Source organism: Capsicum annuum, chromosome 2 (genome assembly GCF_002878395.1).
Source record: "Capsicum annuum cultivar UCD-10X-F1 chromosome 2, UCD10Xv1.1, whole genome shotgun sequence".
Classification (NCBI taxonomy): domain Eukaryota; kingdom Viridiplantae; phylum Streptophyta; class Magnoliopsida; order Solanales; family Solanaceae; genus Capsicum; species Capsicum annuum.
Window position 1 is genome coordinate 106,231,523 of NC_061112.1, and position 23,408 is coordinate 106,254,930.

The 23,408-nt window shown below is 32.7% G+C and overlaps 1 protein-coding gene across 2 annotated transcripts; it reads left to right on the forward strand.

The window, feature by feature from the left end:
- The first annotated feature begins 8,179 nt into the window (after positions 1-8,179).
- Positions 8,180-16,551, forward strand: LOC107858904. 2 transcript variants are annotated; one of them, XM_016703708.2, is made up of 9 exons: positions 8,180-8,431; positions 9,409-12,576; positions 12,697-12,777; positions 13,479-13,631; positions 14,069-14,232; positions 14,343-14,490; positions 14,790-14,912; positions 15,302-15,389; positions 16,099-16,551. In XM_016703708.2, exons 2-9 carry the CDS (start codon positions 9,643-9,645, stop codon positions 16,299-16,301), a joined length of 3,894 nt encoding a protein of 1,297 aa, XP_016559194.1. In that variant the 5' UTR covers positions 8,180-8,431; positions 9,409-9,642; the 3' UTR covers positions 16,302-16,551. The 2 variants fall into 2 exon arrangements, with proteins under 2 accessions (XP_016559194.1, XP_016559195.1); XM_016703709.2 differs by lacking the exon at positions 12,697-12,777 and having other exon boundaries at positions 8,264-8,431.
- Positions 16,552-23,408: the final 6,857 nt, after the last annotated feature.

Below are 23,408 nucleotides of genomic sequence, written 5' to 3' on the forward strand. Positions count from 1 at the left end.
AATGTAACATTACTCTTGAATTAATGACAAAGTCATCAAGGTTAGTAACTTTTAAAACTTCTGAATGTCTTTTCATTCACAAAGTTTCATTTAATCATCATTTGAATGAATATACATTTATAAAGTAGTAACTCTCCCATCCTACAAACTCTTATGACTAACAGATGTTTATATTAATTTATTACAGAGAGTTACAAGAGTTTTTAATTTTTGCATTAACTAAGAAGGAATTATCCTTCAATCTCCCACCAATGCAAAGATTAAGAATGGAATAATTTTTGGGCAAAAGGAAGGAACAACATGTACTTAAGTGTCAGTATATCTTTCAATTTGAATTGACATGTAGTGATATGAGGCAACAACAAATATCCAAAAAGCGAAGTACTCTTGAATTAGATAGACATAAGTTGAGACTCCCACAACACATATCATATCCTTGATTTTAAGCAACCTCCGCAATCTCACAAAGTGTTGTTATGGTCATGCACAAAAAACTTGGATCTCATGAGTACTCTAGAAATACGACTCAAGTTTTTCATAAAAGGTGATCAATTCTTTACACTCACGTAGGTGATCCATCAAGTTTATCTCATAGATCACCTTAAGGCTATAGATCATTAAGAGCAAAATCAAGCTCAACCTTTTAATACACTACCTCACGTCATAGGGATAGGATATGTAGTGTTTATTAAAGGCCCTCGTTTGTCGTAAATGGGTATCCATCATATTACCTCAATCCATGGGCTTTAGCCCCATCCCCTCGACTATTCAAGGACTATTTTTCTTGTCAAACCCTTGGTCATGGGATCCGTCAAATTACTTTTGGACCTTACATATTTCAAGGAAATAACACCACATTTCAATAATTATTTAACTTCATCACGTTTGATGCAAACATGTCTCTTTTTACCATTGTATACACTATTTTTAGCAATCACAATTGTTGTTTGTGAGTCACAATGTAAAGAAACTGGTGACACTTGTCTTCCCCATAAAGGCACATCTGTCAAAAGATTTCATAACCACTCAACTTCTTGCCCTGCCAACTCGAGAGTAATGAATTCAGATTTCATAGTAAAACGTGCTATACAAGTTTGCTTTGAAAATTTTCATGAAATAGCACCTGCACCCAAAGTAAACATATAGCCACCGGTCAAGCTAACTTTATCATTGTTAGTTACCCAGTTTGCATGACAAAAATCTTCTAAAAAATAAAAAAATTATTAAAATGCAAACACCAATCCATAGTACCCCTCAAATACTTTAACAAGTGATGAAGAGCATTCTAATATTCACTACTGGGATTATGATTATATCTACTCAATCTACTAACAACATAAGCTATATCAGGTCGAGTATAGTTCATGAGAAACATTACACTCCCAATTATTTTAGCATATTTAGTTTGAAAAATACTGAAATCTTTATTTTTTTCAAATATATGCTAGGATCATAAAGAGTTCTTACTGAAGCTACATCAAAACAAGCAAAACTTTTCAACATTTTTTCAATATAATGAGACTGACACAAAGAGAAACCATTAAAGTTCTTTTAATTTTTATCTCTAAAATCACATCAGCTTCTCCAAGTTCTTTCATTTCAAATTTAGAAAATAAAAATTTCTTAGTCTCATTTACAACCTTCACATTAGAGCCAAAGATTAACATGTCATCCATATATAAACATATAATCACATAATCTGATTCTATCATTTTAAAATAAGCATATGTATCAAATGAATTAACAACAAAGTCATTATCCATTAATGTGAAATGAAATTTTTCATACCACTGTTTAAGTGCCTGCTTAAGTCCATATAAGGACTTTCTCAAATTTCATACTTTATCCTCTTATCCTAGAAGCACAAAACTCTTAAGTTGAGTCGTATAGAAATATTATTTTACACATTACTAGGCACATCATTTTTTAAAGGAAAAACATTATCAAAAAAATTTGCATCTCTAGATTCACAAATAAAATAATCATTTAATGGCATAAATCAATATATAATACTATTTTGAGCATGATCAATAAAGACAGTGTCAAAAGTCTTAGAGTATACATTTACCCGTCTAAAGTAAGGTAGATCAATCTTAGTCAAACACCCCCACACTTTCTGAAATTTCAAGTTAGGAGAAAACCCTTTCCATAACTTATATGAGGTCTTGTCTAACTTTTTGTGAGGGACTCTATTAAGAATATAGCATGCTGACAGGGCAACTTTCCCCATATATAGTCAGGTAGACCCAAGAATAAAAGCATAGAATGCATCATACCTTAAGAGTTTTATTCTTTCATTCGCTACACTATTTGGTTGGGGAGTATAGGGAGCACTAAACTCATGGACAATATCATTTTTCTCACAAAATTCTTCTAAAGTTTTAGTGTTATATACACCGCCCCTATCAGATCCAAATCTCTTGTTTTTTTTCGTCTAATTGATTTTCTATTTCTACTTTGAATTTTAAAAACATGCCTTCAGCCTCATCAACAAACGTAATGTAATACTTCTTTCCACCTTTATTAATAGTGTTCTTAAAATCTGTTAAGTCTGAATGTACTAGTTCAAGCAATTCGGTCTTTCTACTAGTAACATATTTAAAAGATTTCTTGGCATGTTTTGCTTCTATGCATACAGAACATTGAGAGATATCGTCAATATTTAGTATAGAAATTAATCTCATTTTTCTAAGTCTTTTTAGTAGAAGCAATATTAATATGATCTAGTCTACCATGCCACAAATTAATAGACTTAGCAATATAAGTAAAATTAAAAATACTTTCATCATTAATAGTCTTTTGAATAATGTTCAATATAAATAAACCCCCACTAAGATAACCTTTTCCAACAAAGTCTCTTTCAGGAGAAATAATTATTTTATCAACTTTAAAAATAAGTTTAAGGCCTACTTTATTTAAAAGTGCTTCAGAAACTAAGTTTCTACGGAGAGAGAATATATAGAACGTTGTTCAATAGTAATGTTTTACCAGAAGTTAATTTAAGAGAAATTTTTCCTTTACCCATAACTCCAACAGTAGTTGAGTTACCCATGTAGATGTACTCACCATCAATGGGCTCGACAAAGTCATGGAACAACTCTTTATTGGCGCAAAAATACCTCCCCCGTGTCCAACACCCAGTCAATCTTGTTAGCTACCAGGTTCGTCTCGATGACTACTGCGGCAATCACTTCATCACCCTTAGCAAAATGAACTTGGACATCATTTTATCTTCACTGTTTCGAGCTTTGCAAATTATCTCACATTTCTTTAGTAGATTTATAAGTAACAAATAAATCAAAGTATTAGTCACATGACTCAATAAATGTCCTATAGCATTTTTGCGATCCCTTTTAATTTTTTTTTAGCAGATTCATCAACAATCATAATAGCATTAAAACCAGTAGTAATGTTAGAACCATCAATAAGTAAAACATAATTAGCTTCTAATTGTTTGAAGAAAGTCAAAAAATTTTGTGACTAAAGTCAAATTATTTTTTGTCCAATGGCTCAAGTTTTGACAAATTAGAAGCATTTTTATTAAAAAAAATAAATAGATATTTATCAATATTGTAAGGAAATCGATTTCAAATTGTTGAAAAAAACTACTACAATATTGATATTGGAACTGAAATTAATAATAATAAGTAAATAGTCACAAATATTGTGTTATGGCAAGCCACTGCCTTGAAAGCGATTTTAGTCCAACTCCGGTGCAAATTCTTCTAGCCAGTCGCTCCTCAAGGTTCCGCAGCTACTTTCAAACATGTGCACTCGTGGCTGAAAGGTTGGAGGTTGCCCAAACCAATTTTCCAAAAGTTGACAATGAATAGGAAGCCAAGATTAAGACAGAGAATTGATGAAAGAGAGAGTAATTTTATTTTTTATGTTTTCTTCGACTTTTGTTCTCAAATGATGCTCCTTAAATAGGTATATCATTTGCGTTTTATCCATCAAAAGAGTGAAAGAAGACACTCAGAGTTAATGTACATAATGTAACATTATTCTTGAATTAATGACAAAGTCATCAAGACCAGCAACTTTCAAGACTTCTGAATGTTTCTTCATTCACAAAGTTACATTTAATTGTCATTTGAATAAATGTACATTTATGAAGTAGTAACAACTACTCTCCCATCCAACAAACTCGTATGACTAATGGATGTTTATATTGATTTATTACAGAGAGTTATAAGAGTTTTTAATCTTTACATTAACTAAGAAGGAATTATCATTCAATGGTTCGGGTGTATGATGATGAAGGGGACAAATGCCCCAGTTCGGAGATATGAAAAGCTACCTTTGGATGATTTCATGTGGGGTAGATGTAGGTCGAAGAAATATTAGAGGAGCACATGACCCTTGATAGAAAGGTGTGAAGGATGTGAATTAGGATAGATAGTTAATGAGTGGAAGTGTGTCCTTACTAGTAGGTATAATTGATTTGTTTGTGGTTATGCATGTACTCATGTGTCTTCTAGTTTCTTGTTCGTGGTATTTTGATGATGTTTGTGACTTCGGATAGATAGTTTATAGTAGTACTCTGTGGGTGTCTTGTTTCTTTTATTATTTAGTTGTGTTTTATCTCATTTTGTTGTTTATTTTTATGTTTTTATTTGTTATACTGTTATTTGTCTCGAGTCGGGGGTATCAGAAACAACCTCTCTACTTCATCTGAGGTATTGGTATGAATTGCGCGCACTTTACCCTCCGAGATCCTATTTCGTGAAAATATATTGTGTATGTTGTTGTTGTTGTATTCATTACATCTTAAAAATTTGAGATTCTAACTTATCATATTATCATTAATAAATGTTCATTATTGTCACCATATTTATTGAACATAATGCATTTATTTTCGTCATTAAATTTTACACAAATAATTTATTGTATCTGAAAGAAACGGATAATTACCCTATATGACCTTTCAAATAAAATTATTACAACTTATAAAACAATGACATTTTGTGACTCACTTTCTCGACGACCCACAAGCAACAACTTCATCACCACGCTTCTAATCATAACTCCTTGCTTCGATAAACAATCAACAATAATGGTTGTAAATCACTGGTCAGAACAGTTCTAACGTAAATCGACAAAACCACCAGAACCCATCGTTGCTCTCCTCATCTGTCCATCACACCACACCACCACCACAAACAACAAGGTCTATGATGCTACAACAGATCTAAAAATGAACAGTAATGATTTTTTTTAAAAAAATTATAGTATTGTTGAATTGGTTTTGCTGATCTAACAACTGTCTGAAGGAGTCCTGTTACTTTCCAACCAATCACTTAATTAAATTAGTGACCCTATTATTTTAAATTTGTGATTGTGAATTGAAGATTGTACATTGTATAATTATGTATAATGTGTATAACAATGTAAAAGGTATAAATACCTCTTATATATTATAATGCATATTTATACAAGCTCATATATTTGTATATAGTAAGCGTATAATATTGTATAAAATTTATGTAAAACACCTTTTTTAGGAAAAAAATTAACAAAACCACAATTTAAGTTATCTGAAATATTTAAAATCCCTTCACTTAGTAAAAATTATGCATATCTCTAATTTGTCAAAGTAATATGATTTTTAATTTTTTTTACAAAACTAGTATAAAACATTGTTGACAGTAACATATTAGGTTTTAAAAAAATCAACGGATCAAAACGGCATTAAAGTAGGAATCGTTACTGAAAGCAATATTTTTGGCTTAAAACTTTACCAGTGGTAATGAGATTTTGCAACTCTGCCACATCAGACTTTGTAGAGTTGATTTGGCAGAGTGACAGAGTTGTAGAGTCTCGTTACTGTTTTTAATGTTTTAAGCAAAAAACGTTACTATCAGTAACGATTCTTGCTTTAACACCATCTACGGTTCATTTTGATCCGTTAATTTTTTTAAAACCTAATATGTTACGGCCAACAATGTTTATACTAGTTTTGTAAAGTTTTCAAAAAACATATACTTTGGTGAATTAATTTTTTAAAAATGGCTTATTTTGGTCAAAACTTTGAATATTTATATACTAATAAACATCTTTTCTATCATCCGCTCCCTCTCTCTTCCCATTTCTCCATAGTTCACGCTTCTTTTTTCTCCTTAATGTTTTCTGTAGTTCTTTTGTTAGCTTTTCTTGTATAAATGTATATACGTTTCATTGCCTTTTCTTTTATTTCAACCTCAAACAATGTTAAGGATTTCATTACTTTTTCTTTTATTTCAACCCCAAATAATGTCAAAGATCTCATTGTTTTTCTTTTATTTCAAACTCAAATAATGTTAAGAATTTCATTACTTTTTCTTTTATTTCAATCCCAGACAAGTGAAGTTATGCACATGTAAAAGGATGTTAGGATTGCATCAATTACTTTTTTCATCTCAGTTTCATGCGCATGTTACATAAGTATTTTTATGTATCTCTCTATAGTTATGTATTTTTAAAAGGATTAATGTAATGTATCTCTTGTATTTTTTTTACTAAAGATACACTGAGATACATAAGTAGGAGTTATAGATACATAATATGTTTTTGTTTAATGCGACTCATATATACATAAAATATGCAACTCTATTTTTTATTCATATGTTTACAATATATATGTTATAATGTATCTCATGTATTTTTTTATCTATCGATACATGATTTAGTTGATTGATATGTTTAATTAATGATTAACTCTATTTTCAGGGTACGAAATATGTCATTGATGAGATTTCACAACATCGTTCAAGGTTTGGCAGCTCGTGTAATGACAAGTATCTAGAAGAGTTTGAAGAAATTCTGTCAAAAGAACTAATTGAGATGTTCAACAAGACATGCTTCGGTGAATCGTTGAAAAAAAATCACAGCAACAAAAAAACAGAGAAAAGAGGAGAAGACTGATTATGCCAATAGAATGGGGACACTGATATTTTGAAAATATACATAACAACTAATTATGTTTTTTTTCGGAGATTCTTGTTTATTAATTTAATGATATGAAGAATGATTTACTCCTTGATTAAGTAAATTTCTGTTAGTTTCCGTAATTAGCGTGTATCCCTTTTAATTTTGTACCTTCTATGAACTTTAATTGGCGTATCCCTTCTAATTTTGTTATAGAACCAGACTGAGCTCCTAACTAATGTCTTAAATTTTAATGCACGTCTTGTTAACCCCCCTCCCCCCCCTCCAAAAAAAAAAAAAAAAACATTCTCATTTTATGGAGTTTTTTTTTTTTTTTTTTAAAAAATATTTTATAATTCAAACTCATTCCATTCTACCTACACAAGATAGAGATAAGGTCAATCGGCGTACAGACCTTCTCTTTAAACTCCACGTGTGGAATTATAATATTAAGTATGTTATTGTTTTAATTTGAACATACCATACTCACTAAATGAGACTCACACACAACACACGTTCGCATAAATTAATATATACTCACATGTATATGTCTTCGGTGATAATTTTTTATATGTTTAAATTTTATATACTTTGTTTTCGTTGTAACAATAGTTAAATTGATCAATAAGATCCTTTGCCAAAAAACACAGCTAATATGATCAAATGTATCATCGTACGTATCACATTAGCTTTATTTTTAAATGATTCCTAAAATAAAGTTCATCAATCTCCAAAAATCTTAGAAGAATCAAACCATCAATTAAAATTGTAATTTATTATACGTTAAATCTCTCAAAACTAGAATTCAATTAAGATATTATTTTTAACGTGACTTTATTGGTTTCGAATTCAATCAATAAAATAAAATGTGTTTCGTCTTTTTGTGAACCTGCTCAACTTTATATTACATAATTTTAAAATAATGTCATCATTAAAACTCGATACAGTCTTTCAAACTTAGGACTAAATCAAAGTATTACTCCCATCATGACTTCATTAGATTTGGAGTTCAATACTAAAATAAAATGTATTTGTCTTTATATGAACTTGCTCAACTTTATATTACACTAGCAACAACAGCAAACTTGCGCTTGAACTTGATGGGTCTATTCGTAATTTTGAGTTAAAACCATGACGGAAGTGCAAGGCTAATCGAAGTACAAGGACTTAAAAAGTATAAACAAACAGTAGTTTGCATTCGTAACGTCGTGAGCAAGCATGACACATATATCTTTTCGTTGACGAAATTGCCCCTACGCGTAACTTTCGCTTGACGGAACAAACCAATAGAAATCAATTTGATAGAAACAAAATATGTCCAAAATGTACAACACGTAAAGCTAGAAGGTACCTCCATTCGATAGCGTATGAAGGAGCAAAAGGGCATTTCAATTCACAAACCCTCCATTGACTCTCTAGTGTTAGTGATGTAGAAAATCTCTCCACTCACTGCTTCCTTCCTCTGTTATCATTTCCTCCGCCGTGTTCCGCCGTCGCTCGGTTCTTCTCCGGTGACCCTACGACGGTATAGATGTGCTGTTTTTATGATTTCTTTTTGGTTTAATATGATATGTTTAGCGTTAATTGAGTGGTTTTTTGGTTGTAGATTTGGTTTGATTGATTGTTGCTTTGTTAGATGGATCCTGGGTTTCGAACTTGATTTTAGGTCTGAAAGGTGTTTATTTGTACTCCGAATAACTCCAGATCTTTTGAAGAGACTTGTTTTGTACATTTACTAGTCTGAATTTTTAATTTTTTTTTTGATTATTTAAAGTATTTGTGTTATTATGATTAGTAGATCAGTAGAAAATGTAGTTGATGAATTATTGAAGTGAGAATGATATAGATGAAGGGGAACAGATAGTGAGGAATGAGGATTCATAAAGCTGCCTCCAAATGACTTGGGAATGAAGCATAACTGTGGTTGTATTTGTATCATGATTTGTGATATATTGAATCAAGATTGCGTTTTGGTTACACTGCTGGAGTCATTTTGTAATGCCTTTGCTTTGGGGGAGTTTAAAATCAGTAATGTTAACCTTTCCGATGATCTGAAGTAGTTGTGTTAGGATTTTTAGATCAGCAGAAAATGTAGTGAGCCTCTGGTGTTAGAGAATCCGAAGTTATTGAAATGAGAATGGTATGGTGAGGATTCATAAAGCTGACTTGAAGAACTTTGGTGTGAAGTGTATTTGTGGTTGTTGTTGTTGTTGTATTTGTATCATGATTTGTGATTAATTGAATTGAGGTTGCATTTCCGTTAGACTGCTGGAGTCATTTCGTAATGCCTTTGCTGTAATTTGTATCACATGTCAGGCTTTAGTTTTCTAAGTTAATCTTCATAGGCCAAAATAATATGATTCCGTTAATGAGAATCACTTAGGATTATGGAGATCACTGCTTAACTATGTTTTACAGTATTTTGGATATGCTTCATGTTAAGCTTTTTATAACCTTTTTGTTGGACATGCTCCGATGAAGCATTGATTTCTGTGTTTGCAGCTTCTGCTTCTTTCCCCAACTGCAAGATCAAGGCATGCATGTAGAAGTTGTGTGAGTGTAGTGTAATAAGGAATCAAATCTGCCTTCTTTCATTACAAGGATCAGCAGTTAACGTGTGATCATGATACTCCTGTAAAAAGTTCAGTAAGGGTGGTGGCTACATAAAAAATTACTTATATCTCATTTCTCTTTGGAACAGTCTTTTTAGGTTGTGAATGTTGAGAATTGTTTCAAATGGATAGAAATGTTGGAAAAGGCAAGACGGGGCAGCAGAACTACGAACAAGGCCGCTATAGCTCTGTAGAAACTAGAAATGAGGTCGTTGGTTCTACAAATCAGAGATTCTTCCAGGATCCATCCAGTTCTATTAATACGAACATAAGACCACCTGATTTCATTGCACCTGCTGGAGCTAGGCCTGTAAATTATTCTATTCAGACTGGTGAGGAGTTTGCTCTGGAATTCATGCGGGAAAGGGTTAACCCGAAGCAGCATCTCGTTCCGCATGCTTCTGGTGGGACTGCAGGTGTAACTTCTTATATGGAACTGAAGGACATACTTGGAATATCTCATACAGGTTCGGAAAGCGGATCAGATATCTCCATGATTGCCTCAGTGGAGAAAGGTCGAGATCAAAATCATGAGAGATCTAGGGCTTCCATAAATGGTGAGAGATCCTACCACCAAGTTGCGCAATCTGTGACCAGAGCCTCATCTAGAAATAACAATATCCGTGGGTATCAAAGCCATGTGTCTTCTAGGTCTAGCACATCAGGAAAGTTGAGGTTTCTCTGCAGTTTTGGTGGTAGAATAATGCCTCGTCCTAGTGATGGGAAACTTAGATATGTTGGAGGTGATACACATCTTATTCGAGTCAGTAAGGATATTTCTTATGATGAGCTTATGCAGAAGATGTTGGCAATATATTGTCATGCACATACCCTAAAATATCAGCTTCCTGGTGAGGATCTTGATGCATTGGTGTCAGTTTCTTGTGATGAGGATGTGCAGAACATGATAGAGGAATGTCATGTTCAAGAAGGTGATGGATCACAGAAACTGCGGATTTTTCTCTTCTCTAGCAGTGACTTGGATGATGCTCAAGCTGGTATTGAGAATGTTGAAGGAGATTCAGAGATGCAGTATGTTGTTGCTGTCAATGGCATGGACTTCGGGTCCAGAAGAAACTCAATTGCTCTGGCAAGCACTTCAGGAAATAATCTCGATGAGTTTCTTAGTTTGACAATTGGTCGAGAGAATGGTCGAGTTGCTGCTGATGCTTCTCAGCCAGCGGCTGGTGTGCCTCTAACTGGTCAATCTGCTCATGTGATGGTGTCAAGTTCATTACATGCCTTTGACTCAAACCAGCCATGGTACCATGGTCAAACTGTTCATCGCGGTGGTGCTGAATGGAGACCTTTACCCCCTTCCATGCCCGTTGACAACTTCCAAAATTTAGATGCCAAAAACACTGGTCTGCTGCAGCACGGGCATGATCCTCATCCACCCAACTCCTCACAACTCACAGATAACTTTGTCATTAGTTCTAGCCACAGCTACCCGAATGTGGAAGGAGGTTTGACTCAGGAACAACCATATAGAAGCTCACATATGAACGGCCAAGAAGCACCAGCTGAGGTGGTAAAAATGAAAAGAGACACCTCTTTCCAGAAGAAAGTTGAACTTGCCAAAGATCAATCTCTGGAAAAGGAAGTGCTTAAGGAAGTAAAGCTGAAACGGGAAAGCTCTGCACAGAAATTGAATGAGCCTGAGAAAATGCGGCTCGCGGAGACTGAAAAAGCTGTTTCCTCGAGTTCACTCATCAGTTCTGCTCCAAGTCCTGTTTCCCGAGTTGAAGCATCAAATTCTGCTGCCACGGCAGTTCCTGGAAATTCTGTCATGCCATCTAAAATTAATGAGAAGAGTCAGGAACAATTGCAAGGCACAGCGTCTCTTGGAGCTGTTCAAGAAGAAAAACCCGATGGATATAGTGATAGTGAAGATAGCCACTTTTCTGCATCTGGTAAAACTTTGAACGCAGGCTATGGAGACTCTGAAGCATACCCATATGATCTTAGTCATGAGCCACCTTCAATGCCTCTGCGAGTTTTTTGTTCTGAACGTTTGCCCAGGGAGCAGGCTGGCCTAAATCGGTTGTCCAAATCTGATGATTCCTCGGCGGCACAGTTCCTAATGACCCACACACAGTTTGAAGGCAGCCAGCAGATCCTAGAATCAGTTGATAAATTACATGATGGAAATGTCAATCCTCATGTTGGGAGATTTATCCAGTCTGATAAGAATCCATCTGCTAATCAACATGTTACCGAAGAGAAAAAGGTTGAACATCAGCAGTCTGTAGAGTTAGGTGACAATGCCAAGGGAGTTAATTCAAAAGTTGGTCAAGATGTTTCTGAAGCAAATCTTGAGAAGCCCGAACTGAAAGCAGCAACTTATGCCGATAAAGTGAAAGCTGGACCAAGTAATCCTATCACTAGCAATAAAGTTCATGACATATCTGCTTCCAAGCCAACCGAGCTTCATTGGGGTGAAGCAGCTGCAAATAGACCAGAGGAAAATAAAGCTACGGGGCAAATACAGCCACTAGCTGAGAGAGAGCCTCAAGTTGCAACAGGGAAGCCATCTGCTACCAGTGGCTCTCCTGAGCATGGTGACATTCTTATTGACATTAATGACCACTATCCCCGAGAGTTCCTATCTGATATTTTTTCCAAAGCTAAAATAATGGGTGATTCATCAGTGCCTCCTCCGCTACGTGCCGATGGAACTGGTTTGAGTTTAAATATGGAGAACCATGAACCAAAACACTGGTCTTTTTTCCAAAAGTTAGCCCAAGATGATTTCGTCAGAAAAGATGTATCTCTGATAGACCAGGATCATCTTAGTCTCTCTTCTGCTCGTGCAAATGTTGAAGATGGAGCATCCATAGATTATGGTTATCCTCCTTTTAAGGGTGGTGGAGCTATGATAGACCATATGGACTCCCGAATGAATATTGAAGGGGATGTTCAACATCCATCACGCGATGATGTTGGACCATCCACCATGAATGTGCCTTCAGATTACAATCCTTCTCAAACCACCGGCATCGAAACCATGCAGTATGATGGTGGAATGCATTCAAAAATACCCGAATCCGATTATCAGGTATTCTTTTTGAATTGTCGAGACATCTAGCAGCGTTATTGTTGTTTAGGTTATATTGTTGTCACTTGTTTTCTGAACTCGTACAAATGTGATTATGAAACTCTTTCATTGAACTTGAAGGATGAGAACCAAGAAGTTCAGGATAGTGGTTTTCCACTCATCGATCTCTCTATGGGAGGTTTTGATCCAAATTCATTGCAGGTAATGTGCCCTTTTAAGTATCATAGATCTGGAATATCTTGAAGTATGTATACTATTTGATGGTTGAGTCTTCGGTGGATGAGTGATGCTGGCGACCAAAGGTAGCATAGAGCACAGCCAATAGCAGTTCTTCATGCCAAAAGTATGGGATAAATTCAAGTTCTGTTTTTCTGCCTTAGAATCCTATATGACGACAAGTTTGACATGAAGGCTAAGAAATTCGTGGTCATTGATGGTTTGTTGAACTATGTTAGAAGCTCAATATATCTTCACTTCTTGAATCCTATTTGTTACGTTATTGCTTTGCTTGGAGAGAAGGGGGCTTTTGGTTCATATATGCATGGCTTTCTCTTTTGTATCTTGAATTTATGCATTTATTTAATGCATATATGAAGAGACTATTTTAAACTTGTTGCTTTAATTAGAGATGAGGGGTCTTTGCATTTATATGCATGGCTTGCTCTTCTGCGTCTTCAGTTTATGCATTTGATGTAGATTTTGAGATTGTTTTCTTACTTTTACCAATCAAGAATATATAATGGAATTCATTCTAAAATTCACTGTTCTGGATTTCTGTTTGGTGATCTGCATGTTTCAGCTAGCTAGACAAATTAGGCATCCTTTTATTTAAGATGTAATAAGTAGATGCAGCAGTAATTTGAGTCAGTTTTTGTAGTCAACCTGTTCTATTTGCCTCACAGATTATCAAGAACGAAGATCTTGAGGAGTTGAGGGAATTGGGTTCTGGAACATTTGGAACTGTTTACCATGGAAAATGGAGAGGAACTGATGTTGCCATAAAGAGAATAAAGAAAAGCTGTTTCACAGGTCGCTCATCAGAGCAGGAGAGATTGGTGAGCGTCTTTGGATTTGTGTAATTTTGTCTGCTAGTATAATCAGCCGGCACCTGTTTTCCTGATTCATTAGCTTGAACTCCAACTTCTTTGTAGTTTGTATGAGTAAAGCTGTATGAACATGTTTTCACTTGCATTGTTATTCTTCATGCTGTAACTTTGTGTTGCTCTGCTTGTTTTTCTGTTCTTCCATGAGATTTGTGTACAAACTAACTTAAGGCTTACTAACTTACAAACGTTCCAAAATATATCTTGGACCATTTTAATCAGTTTTATAGATGTATAGAGGTCGATGTTGAGCAAAATACATTGTAGTTCAGAAATTTAATTTTGTTTCGACTAAATTTTAACCTGTACTAGCGTATTAGTTCATATATTTATCATGATTTGAGGTTTTTAATGCTAGCATTGTAATGGAATCGTTGAACTTTTTCCAGACTCTAGAGTTTTGGCGTGAAGCTGAAATTCTTTCAAAGCTTCATCATCCAAATGTGGTGGCATTTTATGGTGTAGTGCAAGATGGGCCAGGGGGAACTCTTGCCACATTAACAGAATTCATGGTGAATGGGTCTCTCAGACATGTTTTGCTTTGCAAGGACAGGTTATTTCAAACCTTTCAACCTTTATATTGTTTCATTTTATACCTAGCTCTATGCTTCGGTGTTTCCCCATGACAAAACTTCTTACTTTCTGCCTATTCTGACTTACCAGACACCTAGATCGCCGCAAGAAGCTCATAATTGCAATGGATGCTGCATTTGGAATGGAATATCTGCATTCAAAGAATATTGTGCATTTTGATTTGAAATGTGACAATTTGCTTGTCAACTTAAAAGATCCTTCTCGACCCATCTGTAAGGTGTGTACCTAGTATATAATGATTTTTTCTTTGATTCTTAGAAGAAAAAAGGGGTCTGATGATTGTAATCACTGACATATTAGCATATCTAGGAGCACCTTTCTTTTTATTGATCATTTAGGTAATGATCTTACGAGTGCCTTTGCACTGTAAATAATTTCCTTTGCAACTTTATTAGTCACTCACCATGATCATTAGTAATAGCTATTGGAGGAAAATTCATTTCATCATGAAATGAACAATAAAATGTTGTGTAAGATTAAGCAAAACTAAAAAAAGGTTATGCCAATTTATTATAGGTTGGTGACTTTGGACTTTCAAAAATAAAGAGAAATACATTGGTCACTGGTGGTGTTAGGGGTACCCTTCCATGGATGGCGCCGGAGCTATTGAATGGTAGCAGTAATAAGGTTTCTGAGAAGGTAAGCCTTCAGATTCTAATATTTACATTGACATATCCTAATTTGATATGAATACATTTTTGGTTCTCTTTGTGGCATGGCGACGGGGAGAGCATATTTCTTGCTGATCAACTCAAATTTCTATTATTCAAATTTCATGCTCAACCCCCTTTTAATTTGTGATGGGTAGGAAGTACATTGATGCTTCTCTCTTATCTGTTTTCCAAACCTTCGTTATCATTTGGATGGCCTGTTCTCTCTGTGCCGTTTTCTGTCTATTAAATTTATGCAGTCAATAACCTCTGTCCTTTTGTTTTACTATACTCCCTCCAATTTTCTTACGGGTAATTAGTGGTATATCGTATGTATATGTATTTCTTCTTCTGAGTGACATTATTGAAACTTTGCAGGTTGATGTTTTTTCCTTTGGGATTGTGCTCTGGGAAATTCTGACTGGCGAGGAACCTTATGCTAATATGCATTATGGAGCAATTATAGGTTTGCTTTACTCAATCGTCATCTTAGCGTTGATTCTTGCTGTTCAGTTATGGCATCTTCTTGTATTGCTTTCTTGACATGAAATTTAGTCACCACCTGTCACATCTTCCGTTTCCTAGCAATGCTTCAAAATTAAATGGGGGAGGAGTGTGGCTCCTTAACAGCAAAATGCAACAATAACCAATTTTGTTCACTGGAAAACTAAACCGTTTAAAAGTGTAATGCATCAAGTCAGGCATGTTTATTTTCATCCCCTAATTACAGAAGTCATTTTTTAATTTTATTAAGAGTCTTTATCAAATGATGTTGATGCACTTGAGAACCAGAATGATGTCAACACTCTAGCTGAAAGGCACTCAGAAAAGCAAATTAATGAAGATAAATAGAAGCATAGCGTGTTTAATTGCTTCTAGTTTCTACTCAGCTTGAGCGCCTCCATTCTTTTTGGGAGCCTCTTGGAATGTTGAGCATGGCTGAACATACAGTAAAATCTGTAATGAACACTTTCTGCTTCCCTTTGTCCCACCTCATCCATAGAATGCCAAAGATGTTGCTCAGGGTAGTTTCTATCGGCCCTCCATGCTTCACTAGGGTGCTTAGTATTGTCATAAAAACCTTCTTGTTGTCTATTAACATTGCTGGAAATTGTGAGAGCCACAATTGGAGTTTGGAAATTCATGCTTCTTGATATCTTGTGTTATATATGCAGGTGGTATAGTCAACAACACCTTGAGACCACCTGTTCCGAGCTTCTGCGACCCCGAGTGGAGAATTCTAATGGAACAGTGTTGGGCTCCAGACCCATCTGTTCGGCCATCTTTCACTGAAATTGCCAGACGCTTGCGTGCTATGTCTGCAGCGTGCCCAACAAGACCACAAGCTCATCCACCTCAAAACCAACAGTCCAAGTAATGGTGTGGGCAATTTTTCTGCATTTCTGCCTTGATATTCTGCAAGCAGTTTCTACAGGGATAATGAATATATCTGTATCATATGTAGTGGGGAGAATTGTTTCCTTGAGGGTGTGAAATAACATTGTCGAAAGACTAATGATCGACAGAGAGTATAATATTATTCCGGAGAAACATGAAAAAATCCTGATATATTGCAACTTGTAAAGGAGCATCATTTGTATCTAAAAATGGAACTTTGGCCTTTGAAAGTGACTGATGTTGGTTGTTGAGACAAAATAGTTTTCCTTTTCCGTTTTGTGTGAAGCAAGCAAAGATGTTTACCCCACCATTCATTTGGGGTTTTGCTTTGTTGGAAGTTGCAACCAAGAAAACGCCCTCTTTATTAGTTTGAGGGGAGGAATAATAAAGCTAGAGAAATGTACAAGTCTCTTCAGTGTTGGCAAATTCTATCCCAGAACTAAAATTTTCATGTCTTCTACTTTCTAACTGTTCTGGATCGGAATTCTAGACTACCACCTTCTCATCTTTTGTAGACGTTTAACCAAAAATTATGGTTAGAGACAGAGATAGAGATAGAGATAGAGACAGAGACATACAAGAAACATGTCTAATCCTATACTTTTCATATGTCTTCCTTCTACTGTTCTGGACCAGAATTTTAATTCGTCATCTCCGGTTACTAACTTTTCCTGTCACCACTAGTCTAATCGTCCTTGACAAGGACTTAGACCAAAATCCGCCCACCCCCTTATTTATTTACGGTCTGAATCTTGAGTCATTTACGTACCCCAAAATGTTTTCTTCTTTCGTTTAAATTTTATCCCTTGACAATCACTTAGCAGCTTTCTGTAGGTCTTATTATTCAGCGTTCCTGTACCTAGTTTTAAATTTCATTAGACTGCTCACTTAAAATTTAAATAATATAAAATATTTAGAAAAAATGTTACAAAAATATGCACTTTTTATCTATATTTATAATATATTCAAAGTGTGAAGAATTCGAACTTTTTACTCTTCATTAAAAGTTTATGCTTTAGACAAAATCGTCATTTTATATTTTTCTTTAATAATTATATCATTATATTATAATATTTAAAATTAAGAAATCTTATAGGTAAAAGAAAAATATCTTTTGAAAACTTTTCCTTATAAAACACAAAAACTAACAAGTGCCAAAGTTTCAAAAAAACAAACAAACCTTATTTTAAATTTTTGAGGAAAAAAAAATAAATAGAAAACACGTTTTGTAAAATTTTGAGGAAAACAAAATCCTTAAGTTTCCAAAATAATATCATAACTGTCCTAAAGTATTTTTTTTTTTTTTGTAAAAACGTTCTTTCGTTTTTTAAGGAAAAGTTTCCTTATAAATCAAAAAATCATGCTTTTTATAAAATCTAAATAGCTATTAATTATTAGATTGTTTAGGTTTAAATCACTTTAAATTAGAATTCCTTTAACTAATTAATTAATGATAATTGTCTTTCTTTATTTAGATTATTTTATAAAATTTTCTTATAAATTGAGATCTTAATAATATCTATGATTAAAAAGATAATACTTGTTATTTGAGGTAAGTTTTTTAAAAGTATTTTAGTATTAGTATATTCTTGAAATTTACAGTAAACAAATTATCATGTATTCTTCATAACAATTGCTAATTGAGAAGTTTTTTTTTTTTCTTAAAATTTGAGATATCTTATGATTGTAATAAACAAATTATCATGTATTCTAGATAAAAATTGCTAATTAAGAATTTTTTTTTTCCTGTGAAATTTGAGATATCTTATGATTGTTGAAAAAAACATGTTTGTGATTTGAGGGAAATTTTCTAAAGTTTTAGTATGTTCTTAATGTTTACAATCTTGATGTTTCTATGATTAAAGAGATACTTTTTTTTTTTTAATGATTTGACATAAGTTTCCTAAGATTTTAATACGTTATTGAAGTTTACAATAATAAACTATCATATATTCTTGATGGATAATTATGAATTAAGAAGTTTTTCATTTTAATATTGAAGAGATAAATTAGCTTGTGATTTGAGGTAAGTTTTCTAAGATTTTAATATACTTTTTATGTTTATAAAAATAAATTATCATGTATTTTAATTGACATATGCTAATGGAGAAGTTTTCTTTTGTAATTTTAGTATGTTTTTGAAGTTTAAAATAACAAATTATCATATATTCTCAATAAATAATTGTTGATTGAGAAGTTTCTTGTGATTTTGATTATATTGACTTATTTACAATTTTGTTCAGATTTCTTGGATGTTAATTCCATCACAATAAATTGGTTAGTCATTCTAATTCTATATGAATTTTCTTTTAAAATTTAATTATATGCAATTGTTTCAATTGACAGTAAACCAATATCGTCATTATTTTTAATATCTTTTTTAGGTTCAAGGTATATATTTAATTAAATATAAAATTTGAAGAAAAAAATTTACTATAATGACAAACAATTGCTGGAATATATTTTTTTTACAGTGTCAAAGTAATTTTATAAAATTAAATTTATTAAAGCGAGTTACCCGCACTCGTATTCTAAACTAGTATATGAAAAAGACATTAAAAGTGGAGTATGCATGATTGGTTTGCGTTGGTTATAGTTCACCTTTTCCTTTTTTGGTTCACATCAAACAAAATAAAAACAGAATAGCTAAAAAAAAACATGTTACAACTGCTACTACTGCCATTGCAATTAGGAAATTGTATGCCATAAATCCAAATATGAGTGACTTTAGATATTTAATCCCAATAAGGAATGTCTTTAAAAAATAGAGTTAATGCATAAAAATAATCCTAAACTTGACACCAAATTTTAACTTTCACCTTAAACTTTGATAGTGCACAAATAGGACCTTTAACTATTCAAAACCTGAACAAATATGACCTCCGATTTTGCAACCCCATGCGTGAGTCTCACTCGCGCCTACGTGAAAAGGTAATCCAATCACACGGTGCCATGTCGTTAAAAGGGCTGACTTGGAGAGAGGTCATATTTGTGCAGTTTTGAATAGTTAAAGGTTATATTTGTGCACTATCAAAGTTTTGCTTTTTGTGTTAAAACAATGTCGTTTTATTATTATTATTATTATTATTATTATAATAATAATAATTTTTTATTTATTTCTATAGTAGCAGCACCTAACTTTTTTTTAATTTAAAAAAATTATTATTATTATTATTTTATTTATTTATTTCTATAGCAGCAACGCCTAGCTTCTTTTTAATTAAAAAAAAACAGCCACTAGCAGGGACCGAACCCGCACAATAGGCTGAAGGAAACGCTCAAGAAGAGCAAATAAGACCACTGGGCTATCTAAGTGCCTTGTTTCATGTGATTCAACATTAATATACGTACATAAATATACATTTTCTATCTTATATATATACAACGTAATTTTTTTACTGAGGGGGTTCGGGTGGACCCCATGGCAACCACGTAGGTCCGCCCCTCGTTAATTTAATAAAGTTTTAATAACATTAATTTAATAACATTTTAATTACGTTAATTTGATAACGTTCCTTAATAACATTAATTTAATAACGTTTTATTAAAACTATAATTTTTTTAATTATTAGTATAGTTTCATCTTTAATTTAATATTTAAATAAATAATATTTAGATATATTATATAACTTAAATTCATCCTCTGCTTTATAATATATATACATACCCTTTGTATGAGGCTGATCCGCCTAATTAATAAATCTTCAATATTGCTCTTTTTCCGCAATGACAAAAGAAATTAGACGCCATTTTCATCTTTGAGCCAAAAATAATAAAAAAATAATAGTGAAGAGTCATTTAAAGGTCATATTTGTGCAGTTTTGAATAGTTAAAGGTCATATTTGTGCACCGCCAAAGTTTAAGGTCATATTTATGTATTATGCCCTTAGATTTTAAGCTGGACGCACCCAGTTTTGCGTGTTGAACACGCGTTTTGCCACGTAGGATTGGAGGTCATATTTGTGCAGTTTTGAATAGTTAAATGTTATATTTGTGCACTGTCAAAGTTGAAGGTCAAATTTATAATTTTGTGTCAAGTTTAGGGTCATTTTTATGTATTAACTTTAAAAAATAACCTTCCTTACTTTTTAAGTCTAGAACAAGTATCATTTTGCCCCTCTACACCTCAAATATATTTTTTTAAACTTTCCATACTTATTTCTCTCAAATTTTATTTTCTATTATTTTCACTTTTTATTTTTTTATTTAATTTTATTATTATATTTTTTATTATTTTCACTTTTTATTTTTTTCTTTAATTTTATTTTCATGTTTTAATTCATTTGTCTCAACCTTTATTTTTTTCTCTTTTTTCTTTTTTCTCAAGCATTATCTATTTTTTTTTAATTCATTTGTCTTTAACCTTTATTTTTTTATTTTTATTTTTTATCAGTTCTTTTTTTTTCCTCATTTTTCTCAAACCTTATTTTTATTTTTTCCTCTCATTTTTTATTTTCTCAATTTTTTTAAATTCTTTGCTTTTTTCTTAATCTTTATTTTTTTCTTGCCTTTTTTTTGCTCACTCTTTTTTTTTTATTTCTCTATTTTGTTTGATCGTTTTTTCTTTTTTCAGTTCTCTTTTTTCCACTCATTTTTTCAGTTCTCTTTTTTCTCCTCATTTTTCTCAAACTTTATTTTCATTTTTTCTCTCATTTTTATTTTTCTCAATTTTTTTAATTCTTTGATTTTTTCTTGATCTCTATTTTTTTTCTTTCCTTTTATTCTCAATTATTTTTTTATTTCCTTTTTTATTTGATCTCTTTTTTCTTTTTTTTTTCTATTATATTTTGCTAATAAATAAAAAATTGGATAATCCTCAAAGGTATTTTTTTTTTACATCAAAGAAAATTTAAGGGCATGAATTATTGTTACGAAGTTCTTTGAAAACTCTTGAGATAAGTCGGGTCTCTAAGACGAGAGTTGTAGAATATCTCATAAATAAAGGATAATATTGTAGTGTCAACTCTTGCCCGTGGGGCATAGTTTATTATTTGAAAGTCCTTGAGCTAAGTCTTGCCTCTAAGGTAAGAGTTGTAGAGCTTTTCATAAATGAAGACATAACGTGGTAGTGTCAACTCTTACCCGTGGGGCATAATTTATAGTTTGAAAATCTTTGAGCTAAGTCTAGCCTCTAAGGCAAGAGTTGTAGAACATCTCATAAATGAAGATATAACGTGGTAGTGTCAACTCTTGCCCATGGGACATAATTTGTAGTTTGAAAGTTTTTGAGCTAAGTCTTACCTCTAAGGCAATAGTTGTAGAACATCTCATAAATGAAAACATAACGTGGTAGAGTCAACTCTTGACCGTGGGGCATAATTTATAGTTTGAAAGTGCTTGAGCTAATTAAGTCTTGCCTCTAAGACAAGCATTGTAGAACATCTCATAAATGAAAATATAACGTGGTAGAGTCAACTCTTGCCCGTGGGGCATAATTTGTAGTTTGAAAGTCCTTGAGCTAAGTCTTGCCTCTAAGGCAATAGTTGTAGAACATCTCATAAATGAAAACATAACGTTGTAGAGTCAACTCTTGCCCATGGGGCATAATTTGTAGTTTGAAAGTCCTTAAGCTAATTAAGTTTTGCCTCTAAGGCAATAGTTGTAGAACATCTCATAAATGAAAACATAACGTGGTAAAGTCAACTCTTGCCCGTGAGGCATAATTTGTAGTTTGAAAGTCCTTGAGCCAAGACTTACCTCTAAGGCAATAGTTGTAGAACATCTCATAAATGAAAATATAACGTGGTAGAGTTAACTCTTGCCCGTGGGGCATAATTTATAGTTTGAAAGTCCTTGAGTCAAGTCTTGCCTCTAAGGCAAGAGTTGTAGAATATCTCATAAATGAAAACATAATGTGGTAGAGTCAACTCTTGCCCGTGGGACATAATTTATTGTTTGAAAGTCCTTGAGCTAAGTCTTGCTCCTAAGGCAATACTTGTAGAACATCTAATAAATGAAAACATAACGTGGTAGAGTCAACTCTTGCCCGTGGGGTATAATTTATTGTTTGAAAGTCCCTGAACTAAGTCTTTCCTCTAAGGTAAGAGTTATAAAATATCTCATAAATTAAAATACATTGTGGTAGTGTCGACTCTTTTCCATGAAACATAACTTGTTGTTTGAAAGTCATAAGTCTTGCATCAACAATGTAATGTAGTAGTATCAACTCTTGCCCATGAAACGTAGCTTATTGTTTGAAAGTCATAAGTCTTGGCTTTATAATGTGATAGTGTCAACTCTTGCTCATGAGATATAACTTGAATGGAAGAAATCGAAGAATAGAACAAAAATAATAAAAATTCGAAAAAAAAAGAAAATGAAGAAAATATTAACAAAACAAAAATCAAAGAAAATGTAGAAGTTGAGAGAGAATAGGAAAAACATAAAGGTTGATAAAAATAAAAAAAAGATTAAAAAAAATAAAGGTCGAGAAAAATTTAAAAAGAAAAGAATCAAAGAAATTTTTTTTTTTTTTTAAATAAAAGTAGACGTTGAAAGGTGTAAAAAAAAGTAAGGGTTGACAAAAACTAAAAAGAATAAAAAAAAGGAAAGAGAAAATAAAAAAATAAAAAAATAAGAAAAAAAGTTGAGAGGAAAATAGGAAAAAAGTAAGGGTTGAGAAAATTAAAAAAAAAAGGAAAAAAATCAAAGTAAAATTAAAAAGAGAAAAAAATAAAAGTTGAAAGATATAAATATGGAGTTGTTATCCATTATTAAGATTATTTATGTAATTACTCCATTGATCAGGGGCAGTTTTGTCCAAAAGAATATTAGTTAATAGGTAAAAATTATTTTAAGAAAACTTTTTTATTTGGGCCTAAAATTTGAAAGTTACCCCATTACTAATAGGTTTGATACCAATAATGATAGTCGTTTCAGTATCATAAGGATACATATGTATTCAGATTAAAAATTAATTGATATTACTAAATGTCATGTCTCATGCAGAGCATCTGAAAGCAAACAAACGCACACATGCCTTGTCTTATTGCGGTTGCTACTTTAGTTGACTATTTCCTTTTCAGATAGTACACAAACGTTTCTATATCATGAAGAATACCTCTTTTAACTTTATGCAAATTAGTCC

What these genes read in the sequence shown, in the direction of transcription:
- LOC107858904 (XM_016703708.2), top strand. Translation starts at nt 9,643, where the DNA reads ATGGATAGAAATGTTGGAAAAGGCAAGACGGGGCAGCAGAACTACGAA. An exon ending in TTGATCCAAATTCATTGCAG is followed by an intron (nt 12,778 to 13,478) that starts GTAATGTGCCCT and finishes TTTGCCTCACAG; the next exon opens with ATTATCAAGAACGAAGATCT. An exon ending in CTTCTCGACCCATCTGTAAG is followed by an intron (nt 14,491 to 14,789) that starts GTGTGTACCTAG and finishes AATTTATTATAG; the next exon opens with GTTGGTGACTTTGGACTTTC.